General features: G+C 47.0%; 1 protein-coding gene across 1 annotated transcript in view; it reads right to left on the bottom strand.

Annotated features, from left to right (window-relative positions):
- Positions 1-6,584: 6,584 nt before the first annotated feature.
- Positions 6,585-12,927, bottom strand: part of zgc:92275 (cholesterol 7-desaturase nvd) — a 76,239-nt gene continuing 69,896 nt past the window's right edge. Inside the window, exons 7-9 of the mRNA XM_059638140.1 lie at positions 11,761-11,880; positions 10,223-10,399; positions 6,585-8,110 (exon numbers count right to left, since the gene is read on the bottom strand). Coding sequence (XP_059494123.1) covers positions 7,949-8,110; positions 10,223-10,399; positions 11,761-11,880 — 459 coding nt within the window. The 3' untranslated portion in view covers positions 6,585-7,948. The remainder of the gene's footprint in view (positions 8,111-10,222; positions 10,400-11,760; positions 11,881-12,927) is intronic.

Genomic DNA, 12,927 nt, shown 5'->3' with positions numbered 1-12,927 from the left:
TGCTCCAAGAGGCGGTGTGGACTTGTTGGGCCGAAGGGTCTGTTTCCACACTGTAGGGAATCTAATCATCTAATCTAATCCCTGGAAGTTTGCAGGGGCCTATAAAAAAACTCCCAGCAGTGTGACCTCTCCTCTCCTGTTTCCGACCTCAGCCCATACCACCTCAGGTAGACCTTCAGCTGCCGTTATACTGTCCTTGACTAACAAAGCCACACCGCCCCCTCTTTTACCACCTTCCCTGATCTTAATGAAAGATCTAAACCCTGGAACCTGCAACATCCATTCTTGACCCTGCTCTATCCATGTCTCCGAAATGGCCACAACATTGAAGTCCCAGGTTCCTATCCAAGCTGCAAGCTCACCTACCTTATTCCGGATACTCCTGGCGTTGAAGTAGACACACTTCAAACCAGCTTGCTGTCTGCCAGCACACTCCTGTGACAGTGAGATCCTGTCCATGCCCTCCCTCCTCTCTTCCTCCTGTGTACAGGAACTACACCTCAGTTTCCCATCCCCCTGCTGTGCTAATTTAAATCCACCCAAACAGCACTAGCAATTTTCCCACCCAGGATATTAGTGCCCCTCTGGTTCAAGTGAAGACCGTCCTGTTTGTAGAGGTCCCATCTTCCCCAGATTGAGCCCCACTTATCCATGTACCTGAAGCCCTCCCTCCTGCACCATCCCTGCAGCCACGTGTTCAGCTGAAATCTCTCCCTGTTCTTTGCCTCGCTATCACGTGGCACGGGTAACAAAACAGAGATAACAACTCTGTTTGTTCTAGCTCTCAGCTTCCACCCTAGCTCCCTGAAATCCTGCCTGACATCCCTATCCCTCTTTCTACTTATGTGGTGAGAAGATGGTGGTGATCTGCCTTCTTGAACTGCTGTAGTACATGTGCTGTAGGCAGACCCAGAAGGCCTTAGTGAGAGAATTTGAGGATTTTGACTCAGCAACAGTGAAAGAACAGTGATGTATTTCCAAGTCAGAATGGTGAGTGACTTGGAGGGGGACTTGCAGGGGATGGTGTTCCCATATATTTGCTGCCCTTGTCCTTCGAGATGGAAGTGGTCGTGGGTTTGGAAGGCTCTTTCTCTGAATATACTCTGATGTCATGACTTTGGGATGGCTACTTTATAGCCAACAACATACTTTCAAAATGTAGTGAAACTCAGTAAACAATTTTCACACAGCAAGGTCCTACAAAGAGCAGTGTGACAATGACTAGATCACTTCTTTTGTGGGATAAATTTCTAGGGGATTTGTTGTTAGGGGTAAGTATTGGCCAGTACCTTGGGGATAACAGCCCCACATTGGGTTTCCAACACCTCAGATGGTGGAGGGGACTTGATTTAACATCTGAACTAATAACTACTGCCCTGAGAGTACAGCACATCCTCAGTACAGGACTGCCAGACTAAATCTCTGCACTCAAGTCAAAATGGCAAACTCTCCCACCTCCCAAATTATTCCTACCTGTAAAACAAATAGAGGGGGCCTTGGATAGGAACTTGCAGGGGACAGTGTTCCCATGTATGCTCTGCCTTTGTCCTTCTAGATGGAAGTGGTTGTGGGTTTGGATGATGCTGTCTGCGGATCTTTGGTGAATTTCTGCAGTGCAGTGCATCTTGTTGATAATACACACTGCTACTACTGAGTGTTGGAGGGAGTGGTTGCTTGTGGATGTGGTGCCAATCAAGCGGCTGCTTTGTCCTGGGTGGTGTCAAGCTTCTTGAGTGTTGTTGGGGCTGCACCCATCCAGGCAAGTGGGGAGTATTCCATCACACTCCTGGCTTGTGCCTGGTAGATGGTGGGCAGGCTTTGGGGAGTCAGGAGAGTGCCATGATTTAGGTAACAGAATGGGAGATACTCTAAAGGAGGGAAATTTAACGAAAGTTGTCTGGTTTGTACCCTGGACAGATGGCCATGTGTTCTTTTCTAAGCAGCTCCATTTTTCAGTGATCTGCTATCAGTCGATTCCCTTTACTCCCTGATCCTGACCAGACTCTGGCTGTTACAATGCATGCTGCCAGTAGATGGTGCTGGAGGGTTGGGGGTGGTGGTGTGCTGTGGTCTCTCAGCCTCTCACCTTCTGCAGCAAACGTGTTTAAGGCAGTGCTCAGCACAATTCAAGATGGTTTAAAAGATTCAAAAGAATTGAAGATAAAATATGCCACCTTACAATCCCTGAGGGTAGCTCAAAGAACTTTACAGCCACCTTTGAAATGTGTCACTGTACTGAGAGAGGAGACGGGGCAGCAAATAGCACCACCCCATGTTGAACATTTGCTGTGATAATGGGCTCAATGATCAATGTTTGCACAGACACCAGGAGAATGTTGGTCTTCAAACAGTGGCCAAGGGAATGGTGTTTGTTCACCTGCACAGACAAACACAGGCCTTGGTTTATAATATTCTGTGGAGTAGGATTCAAACCCAGGGCTGCTCCTTGACACCAGCCTCCACAAACTGTACAGACTGGGGCACATTGAGCCTGGTTATTGGGACCCGATGTACTCCCCCAGGCCCAGGCCCTGCACCCACAGGAGGAAATGTCTGTTCCACGTCCACCCTGCCAAGACCACTCAGGATGTAAAGGCTTTAGCCTTCTGGATATTTTTGATTCAACTTGTTTAGAGAAGTTATTAGACACCTCTTGAGCAAGTGGGACTTGAACGGAGGCCTCCTGGTTCAGAGATAGGGACACTACCACTATGTCACAAGAGCTCTTCCCCGCCCCACAAACGCTGCTACATTTCAGTGCAAACGAGCTTTCCTATGAGGCAACTTACTCATTCCAGGTATCAACCTAGTAAGCATCTTCTAACCCACCTCCAATGCATTTACATCCTTTCAGAAGTACACATGGTATTCAACATGTGGTCTCACTAATGCCTGGATAACTGAAGGATTCCTGATGATATCTTGTACCTGTACACTTGTGCATCAGGTACACTGTTATAGCACCCCCCTTCTCTCTCCCCACACTTAGCCATCTCCAGCAGACACCCCCATCCCAGGACGCCATTCACCCTCAAACCCTGATCCCATCTTAGACACTTAGCAGCACTCCCCTGTCTATTTCCCCATTTCACATCCCACAGACAGAATTCCCAGATTCAGTAAAAGGCTCTCAATCCCGTCCGCTACAACAGCACCCCACCCAACCCCCTCACCGCCCCTGTCATGAGCATTTGAGAGCAGCTATGATTGGAGGAGAAGCTCCTTCCCATTCCCTCCCATCCAAATGATGGGAGCCACCTTTCTCTGGAGAATCGGCCACATGAGGCCATTTGCAGATGGAGTGTTCACTGCCTGTGTATTTTCAGTGGTTTTGTGGTCCAGCACTGATCCCTGCCACACCCCATTAGTTATAAATTGTTAACCTGGAAATGACCCATTTATCCCTGCCTTCCCCTTCTCGTTAGCAAACCAATCCATTACTTGGGTGCTGGGCACCCGCGCCCCCCCCCCCCCAACTTCATGTACGAAGATGTGCTTTGAAATGGTATCATCTCATGTATCCATTGGAAATCCAAATGTACCACATCTACCAATTTCCCCTCTACCCTCTGTCAGGTTTTGATAAAGTAACATTCAAATAGTGAGTTAAACAGGACTCCCCTTTCACAGAGTCACATTGAAAATCATGGTGGGATCAGGCAGAGGCAAACTATCCTCTAAGAACCAACTTCATAACAGATTCCATGACAGATATTATTATTCAAGGTTTTTGAGAGGGTTTGTAGCTCAGTTTGTTGATGTGATTGTTGACTTGCTCACCAAACTGATAAGTACGTTTGCAGACATTTTGTCACCATGCTAGGTAGCCTCATCGGTGCGCCTCAAGTGAAACGTCGGTGTTCTGTCCCACTTGTTATTTACGTCTCGGTTTGCTGCGGTGGGTGGCATCACTTCCAGATTACTTTCTTAGTGGTTGGTAAATGGAGTCCAGCTCTACGCGTTTGTTAATAGAGTTCCGGTTTGAGTGACGGGCCTCCAGGAATTCTCGTGCGTGCATTTGCTTGGCTTGTCCTAGGATGGCCACATTATCCCAGTCAAATTGGTGTCCTGCTTTGTCCATGTGTATTAAAATGAGTGATAGTTGGTCACGTCCCTTGGTAGCTAGTTGGTGTTGGTGAATCCTGATGGTTTGTTTCCTTCTAGTTTGCCCTATGTAATGTTGTTGGCAGTCTTTGCACGGTATCCTATTAATAACGTTAGTTCTGTTGTCAGATCCTTTATTCTCACCCGTAACTGTCATGGTAAAGCTGTTGGTTTGTAGGTTACTGTGATTCCTAGGGGGTGGAATAATCTGGTGGTCGTTTCAGATACGTCCTTAATGCATGGAAGGGTGACAAGTGTCTCTGGATGTGTTGTGTCTTCCTGTTCTGTGGGTATTGATGGACTACGTTTTCAGGTAACTGTTGTTTCTAAATACCCTGTGCAGCTAATCATTCCTCAGCTTCGCGTAGCTCCGGGGTGCTGCAGCTTGCTTGAACAGCGTTTAGACACAGCTCTGTTTGTGGAAATTGGGTGATTGCTATTGTTGCTGGTACCTGATCATATGGTGGCCCTCCTGTGTACACTGCCCTGGAACTCACTGTTGGCCTTACATTTGACTATTATGTGCAGGAAGGGAAGTCTGCTGTTGTTCTCCTCTTCCCTGAAGAATTTTATGCCAGTGAAGATGTTGTTTATGGAGTAGATGGGCTGCTTTCAGTTTAGCATGTTCAGTTATGACAAAGCTGTTATCCACATAGTGGATATGTAGTTTTGGTTGGATGGTGGGAGGGCTGTCCTTTCGCGTCTTTGCACTAAGGCTTCTGCTATTAAATCCTGATATCAGTGTTTCCCATGGGTGTTCCATTTATTTACCCGTATACCTTGCTGTTGAAGGTGAAGTGGGTTGTGAGGCACAGAATTAACAAACAGGACAGAACACCAATGCTTCACCAGAGGCACACTGATGATGTTACCTAGTATGGTGGCAAACCATCTGTAAACAAACTTACCAGCTCGGCAAGCAAGTCAACAAATGCAGATACAAGGATAACTAGCCAATTATTTGCTGTTTTCTGCTTCCCTCATTTTTTGAATTAAGATGTTCCGTTAAGATGTTATGATCGTGCCAGAACTGAAGGAATTTGGATGGCGATAGCCAATGCGTCACCAATCTGGGCTGACACATCTTTTAAGAAACAGGCCATCTGGTCCTGTGATAACAGTGTAGAGCTGGATGATCACATCAGGCCAAGCAGCATCTTAGGAGCACAAAAGCTGACGTTTTGGGCCTAGACCCTCTCTGCTGGTCCTGTGGACTAGTCAGTATTTAGGCCAAATAGTTTTCCCTGGTATGGTGATTGTAGTAGATTGTCTAGGGTAGGGGAGTTGAATGAGTTGGACCACAGGGTCTGTTTCCATGTTGTATGACTATGACCCTAGAGCTGGGCAGTGACATGAGTAAATTGTACAGAGAATGTCTGGTCTGATGGGAATTGACCTGGGATTAGGATGCATACTTCAGCTAGTAGTATATGGTCACAGGATTCAGGGGAGGAGGCCATTGTGTTTACACTGCAAATGAGCAACTTACTCTCCTCTCCTCTCCTCTCCTCCTGTAGATTATCTGTCCTTTTTGATTTCTTCAGCAGACCCCAGCTCCACCACACTCTTGAGGCAGTAGAATCTAGACCCTATCCACTTACTGAGTGAAAATATTTCCTCCTACCAAGAGAGTCAGCTGATGATTGACCCTGAAGAGATGCAAAATGGAGACATGGGGATTACAGGGTGCAATACCCCAGATTTATTTGATGTACTTGGAGCTATTTTTGTTTTATCCCCATCTTCAGTTTTGTCCAGTTCTCTGAAATAGCATCAGCGCCTGGGAGACAAGCCATGTCTATGTCCCATCCTCGGACTGCTCCTTGAACATCCCTTCACCTTCCAGAGGGGCACACGCTCTTGCGATATGCTGACAATGCAGCACTACTTGCAGAATTGGAAGAGGCCCTAAAAACTATTGGAGGTCAAATAAAATCTCACAATTCACAATGTGGATTGAGTAACAAAACCAATGGTGCAGGAATATTTTTGCCATTTACATTACTGGGAGTGATCCAATTTATGGCTGTCTTAAACATCAAATAAATACATTGCTCTACAAACAGAGACTTGTAGGATCTAAATAAACCACAGTTAATCTTTAACTGAGTTATGGTTAAAGTGATACCACGTACGACAAACATCATAAACAAACATAGGAATTCTCACCACAGGCCAGGGGCAAGGGGAGGGCAGGATAGTCAAGGCTGATTGCCAGACATGCAAAAACAAACAGAACAAATGGCAAAACGCAGGATGGGGAGAGCTGGGAAGAGAAGGATTATGGGCGGCACGGGTATAGAGAGGATCAGTGAGTGTGTCATGGTTATGTGCTTTTCACTCCAAACTGTCTTTCATGTTTATTCAATTTAACAAGAAAACAGGGGTGAGTGGAGCCCTGTTCCCAATGTGACAAACCCTCAGCAATTGCCTGGGGAGTCAAGGTTGAAGGAAGAAAGACAGAGTCATCATTGGCTCCTCCTGATTTTTAATAAGTGACAATTTTAAATTATACTTCTTTCAAATCTATATTATTCCGAAAAGCAATTTGACTATACAGTTACAAAAATATGTTGAGACCATTCTTCAGAATGTTGGAGAGAGTATTACACAAAATAGATCGGCTCAGGATGCAGAACAGAGCAATTACATCATAGATCAGGCACCCCATTTATCATAGAACATAAAACAGTGCAGTACAGTACAGGTCCTTCGGCCCACAATGTTGTGCCGACCTATTATCCTACTAAAGATCAATCTACCCTGCACACCCTACATTTTACCATCCTCCAAGTGCAGCTTAAAAGCGTGTAAAGTATCTGACTCCACTGACGCTGCTGGCAGCACATTCCACACGCCCACCACTCTCTGTGTGTGAAGAAATCCTGAGTGCGTCTCCAAACACCACAGGAGACAGTGCCAGAGATTCCCTTCGTCTTCCACCCAACCCTCATCACCTTCACCCTACATACAGGATGAGCATTCTCACAGAGGTAAAACTGAACAGCCCCTTACACCTCCCACCCACCTCCCGCCCCATCCTAAGTGTGACACCTCCCACAGACTGTGCAGCTATACCCCTGTCCTTGCCTCACACTCACTTTGTGACTGTGACCCCCCACCCCCTTGGATGCCCTGAGTGTGTGGAACCAATTGGATGAAGTTCAGGATGTCACTCTGCATTGATTATTCCAAACTGGGTGATGGACTCGCGCTGATCGCACATGGAGTCACAGGGACGCTCACCATCAACGCAGGATCGGGGCCGCTCTGTACCACAACCACTGCCTTTATCTGCATCTCAACTCTTTCCCATTCCTGTGGTGACACAGCCAAGCCCTCCTTTAATTCCCCACCCGTGCCCCCTCCTCCCTGCCGACTGGGAGGGGGTGCTGTGGTCTGAGTAACCTGCACTCTCGGCCCTGAGCTGTTACCAAGAGCACCCCATATGGGGAGGGATGGCAAATGCCACATCCCTGTCACCACCCACCCCCAGCCCACCCCACCGTCGAGAGGACAAGCTCACCCTGTGCCACACACCTAAGACTCCAACCATTAAGACATGTTACTGATCAGCAAAAAAAAAGTTATAATTATATAAAATCTCTGGTGAAAACACACGTAAAACTATCTGTCCTCGATCACCAGTGAGAAGTCAGGTCATTGAGGTGGTTTTTACAGTTTGGAGATTGTCTCAATCACTTTAAGCAAAGAGTTTAAAAGAGGGAATTCCAGCTCTGTTGCTCTCCCTCTCTCCGAGACTGCAGCAAGTCCACTCTCTCTCTGAGACACGCTCGCTGCAGCTTGTTAGAGCTTGGGGGTTTACTGAGCCCCTGAGCAGCAGTTACCATTCGAGATCATCATGCCGCACAGTTAAGCGGGGGCTCTTGGCGCTGTAGAACTGTGCGTACCAGCGGCGATGACGAGCGATGGCTGAGTCCTCCTTCACCAGCAGCGGTTTTGAGATGTATTTCTTATTGTTCCATATCATCACATCCCGCTCAAACTGGAAGACAAAAAGATGTTTGGCTCACATACTTTCTTCTTCTTCTTCTTTATTCCTGCTGCTCCAATTCCGTCCTTTCAGACAGGCCCAATGTCACACTTCAGCCACCAGGGAGCTCAGGTCTGCAGCACCCCACCATACACTCTTCCTCAACATCCTTCTTTGAGAGAGTAACTCAAAGCTCTCCCTTTGACCAAGTTTTGGGTCATTTCTCCTGACATTTCCCTATGTGAAATGTTGTTTGATAATCCGTCTCATAACACATCTGAAAATGTTTTATTATAAGGTACTATCCAGATGCATATTAACATCTTTGACACGCTGCCTGAGGGAAAAGAGTTTCCTATGTTTCTACTGTACTGAGTGAAAGCCAAATTGTGGCAATCCTACTGCTTTCCTTCACACAGTTAAGGTGTTTGGCAGGGGGCAAGCCTCTGGACATTATTAGATTTCTGTAAGGCTTTACATAAAACTGGTATAGTTTGTGGATCAACAGGACCAAGAGAAAATAGTGGCACAGGAACTATCATTGTGGGGGAATGTTCCCAGTGCATCTCTTAAATCTTTATTACCTCAGTAAATATTCTGAAGCTCAGACACAAATTCAATGGTGTTTTTTAAATTGACTCATGAGATATGGGGTCTCTGGCTGGACCGGCATTTATCGGCCATCACTAGTTACCCTCGAGAAGGTGATGAGATGCTTTCTTGAACTGCAACAAAGAATAATGAAGGTGTAATGAAGAGTATAATACTGAACAGGAGAATGGAAATGTACTTAGGAATTGACCAACAAGAGGAAGGTGAACTATAATGTAGAAATATAATCAGGAAGAGAGCTTGAGTATTAAATGGGGTCCTGATGGACAATACACTCAAGTTTGAGAACAACCCGGGGCAGTGAAGGAAACAGATTAAATTGGACGTTTAAGTTAGTCAAAATACATCAGAATAGTGAAATAATCCAGACACTTCCTAAATCATTGATGATCTCACTTAAAATACTGCTTTGGCCCATGCAATAGAAATAGGATATTGCAGTAATTAAAGGGCTATAGAGGAGAACAAACAAATTGAACAGGGAATTAGATTATGAAAAGCAATTCTTAAACAATGTACGATCAGGCTGGAAGAGGGGGATAGACAGAGGAAATGTGTTCCGAAAAGCGACAATAATGTCAAAGACTCTATTCACCTCTAGCTGAACCATAACTCTTCCAGCCTCCTTCGACAGGAGCTTCTCAACACCCCCTTCACCAGAAACCCTCCCGTGACCTCTCCATCCCCACCACCCAGCTTCACCTGTCCCCAGCTACGTCCCTTCCCCCGATCCCCTCCTCCACCTTCCTCCTCCCCCCAGTCACCGGTTGGGGGTGTCAGCCCTACAGGAGTTGGGATGTTGTGTTGAGGTGGTACGGGACATTAGCGAGGTTTCTTCTGGAATAGCGCGTCCAGTTCTGGTCATCTTGTTACAGGAAGGATATCATTTAATTGGAAAGGGTTCAGAAGAGATTTACCAGGATGTTGCCACGAATGGAGGGTTTGGATTATGAGGAGAGGGTGGATAGGCTGGGACTAGTTCACTGGAGCACAGGAGGGTGGAGAGGTTTGTAAAAAATGAGGAGTATAGATAAGGTGAATGACAAGATATTTCCTAGGACAGGGGACCTCAAGACTTGGGGGGGGGGGGGGGGGGGGGGGGGGCGTATTTTTAAGGGGAGAGGAGAACATTTTAAAGACCACGAGGGACAACTAGTGTTTTGTTACACAAAATGGCTCATGCAGAATGAACTTCCAGAAAAATTAGTGGATGCAGCTACAGTACAACATTTAAAGGATATTTGGATAAGTACGTGATTAGGAAAGGCTTGGAGGGATATGGGCCAGGAGCAAGTAGGTGGGAGTAGTTTAGTTTGGGAACATGGTCAGCATGTACTGGTTGGGCCGAAGGGTCTGTTTCTGTGCTGTATGACTCTGACTCTATTTAGTCACGTCTTGGATGAACCTGCAGCCTGTTGGATCAATGTTGTAATGTGTCCCTCACTACAAATACCCCTTTAACTGTCTCCTGCCCCCTCATCTTCTTCCTACACACTGCAGCCAAACACTCACCTGAATACACTCAGCCTTCAGGATGAACTTGGGGACAATGGGGGGAATGTTGGCCTGGTAATATATGCGGTGGCTCACTCTCTGCAGCAGAGGCTCCAGTGGCGTCACACAATGCAGGATCACCCCGCGACCCAGGAATGAGTGGTTGAACAGCATGTAGACTATGCCAGGACCCACCTTCAGCAAGACAGAGGCCAGGCGTGAACATGGAATACCAGGAGAAACAGGAAATCCACAAGCGACAGAGACAAACAGGATAGGAGGGATGTTGGAAAGCTGCAATAAGAACCGAATGCTGGAGAAACCGGAAAGCCTGGCAGCATCTGAGTCAACGAACGTCCGCTCTCTCAGAAAGGTCAGAGACCTGAAACGTTCTCTTGGGATTTCTCTCCATGGATGCTCCCCGACCTGCTCAGTTTTTCAGCACTTGCAGTGCTTTGTTTCTTTCATTTTCACCCAATTTTGGCAGATGCAAAAAGCAGATTCACTTGTGGGTGGCAGCATTTCCCCACCCCCCCCACCCCCACAATTTATATGGGTGTGTGGGGGACATCACAGCAATATCAGTCATATCCACAAGTCAGTGAATGTGCACGTGACAGAATTTTTTTTAAAAAGGGTTGCATTGATATAGAACCTTTCATGATCTGTCAAACTTCCCAGTACTTTCCAACCAAGCAGGTTACTTCCAGGGATGCATGGGAAATCTGGCAGTCAATCGGTGCACACAGAATGCCAACAAACATAAGAGACAGACCAGACAATCTGTTCCCACCCGCTATCCGAGGGATGCATTTTGGTCAGATGGGGCACTCCTGTGCTCTTTTAGGAGGACCTTTCAGAGGAGTGCGCTCTGTTTAATCGTCTCTTTGAAAGACGGTGTGTCTGACAGTGTTGTACTCACTCAGTACTGGACGAGAGCGCCAAGCTAGATATCGCACTCAAGGGTTTGTATTTATACAGTCACAGGATGAGGGCATCACTGGCCAACCCAGCATTTATTTCCCATCCCTAACTTCAAATCACATTGCTGTGGCTCTGAAGTCACATGTAGGCCAGGCCAGGTAAGGGCAATATTCTCCACCCCTGAGCAACATTAGTCAAAATGTTAGTCTTTTCCTGACAATTGGGAATGGATTCATGGTCATCGTTAGACTCCAGATCTTTTACTGAATCCAAATTCCATCATCTGCCATAGCAGGATTTGAACCCAGGTCCCCAGACACCGCCTGGGCATCTGAGTTGATAGTCTAGAGATAAAATCACTAGACCATCACTTCCCTGAGAGTCCCCGCCAAAGGGATTTGAACCCAAGAACTTCCGACTTTTGGGCGGGGGGGGGCGGGAGTGTAATGCACTGGTTGACCATTATGAGCTGGGCAGAGCACCATGAGGCAATGGGGGGGGGGTCATTTTCTGCTTGTCCAATGGTAGCATGTGGAGAATCGGAATGTGGTACAGGGAACAGCGATGCTGCAGTGTTAACTTGTGGGAGCTCAGCTCCAGGCGTTACAGTAATTTCACATGCCAGTTCCTACCTGCCTGGCAACAACGTGGACATCCAGGAGAGAGCAGTGCCAGCCAAGGACACGCAGGGAATGGTTGACCAACATCCGCGAGCAGTGTTTGGTAGGTTCAGGCTCTGGGTGCCACTCCACCTAAAGAGAAAGGGCAGTTATCGCAGGGAAGCTCGTCAGCTTTTACCATCAGTTCCCAGACCGTCATGTAAACGGAGCTTTAAAAGTTGGGCATCAGACACCACCCAACCCCCTCCAACACTTCAGGAATTGGCCATCTCTACAGACCATTCAGCCCAGAGTGCTCACGCACAGGCTCGCTGAAGAAGCTCCTGAAAGGGTAGCAGTGTCCCATCTTGCCCAATAGCCTGTACGTGTTGTTCTGTTCCAGCCATTACCCAGTGCCTCCTCAAAAAAAAAGTCTTCAATCTCTTGCACAAGCTGTTCCGGCGGAACATTCTAGATCTGAACACTGCACCTGTATCGCACTTGTTCACAGAAACACATCCCTGCACCCCCCATGCCTCCGTCCCCCACCCCACCACCACCACCAGCTTATGATTTTTATTGCCACTGAAGACAGACCGGTCTCCTCGGATTCCTGACCTGAATCAGGAACAGTTACTTTCCCAACTTTCTATGAAAGCCTTTCATTATTTCAAACGTCTCCGATCTCCTGAACTTTGTGCTTTAAGGAGTTTTATCTTTAATAAATTGAACCCCTTCACCCTGAAGCTACTGATGTCGTGCGGAACTCCAGCCAAGAGTTAGCCACTGACCTGTAAACACTGCTGTTAGGGAACAGACCTCACCCCTGCCACACATTCATAAACCTCGAGACAGCTGACTGCCAAAACCTTCAACCATGGAACAGCAGTCCAACTCACATTAAGTGTCAGTGAGGAATTGTACGGAGGATTTTCCTAAGCTGGTTAACACCCCCAGAGCTGTCAAAAGCATCAAGGGGTCCTTTTCAAATTAAATAATTAGTAATTCCTCTAATGCAATGGACTCGTTCCCTGCTTCAGGTTGGATATGTCTAATCTGATGGTTTATAACCACATGGTTTGGCTGTTACTCCTCACCTCCTCCCAGGCTCTGACCAGCACATTCTGGTGACTCTGGTCTCGTGACAGGAGTATGCTTCAACATCCTGTGACTGACAGGAGAATGTGGATATCCAACTCA

Source organism: Stegostoma tigrinum, chromosome 29 (genome assembly GCF_030684315.1).
Source record: "Stegostoma tigrinum isolate sSteTig4 chromosome 29, sSteTig4.hap1, whole genome shotgun sequence".
Lineage (NCBI taxonomy): Eukaryota > Metazoa > Chordata > Chondrichthyes > Orectolobiformes > Stegostomatidae > Stegostoma > Stegostoma tigrinum.
Note: the sequence above shows the minus strand (reverse complement) of the source record. Positions and strands in the feature narration are given on the sequence as shown.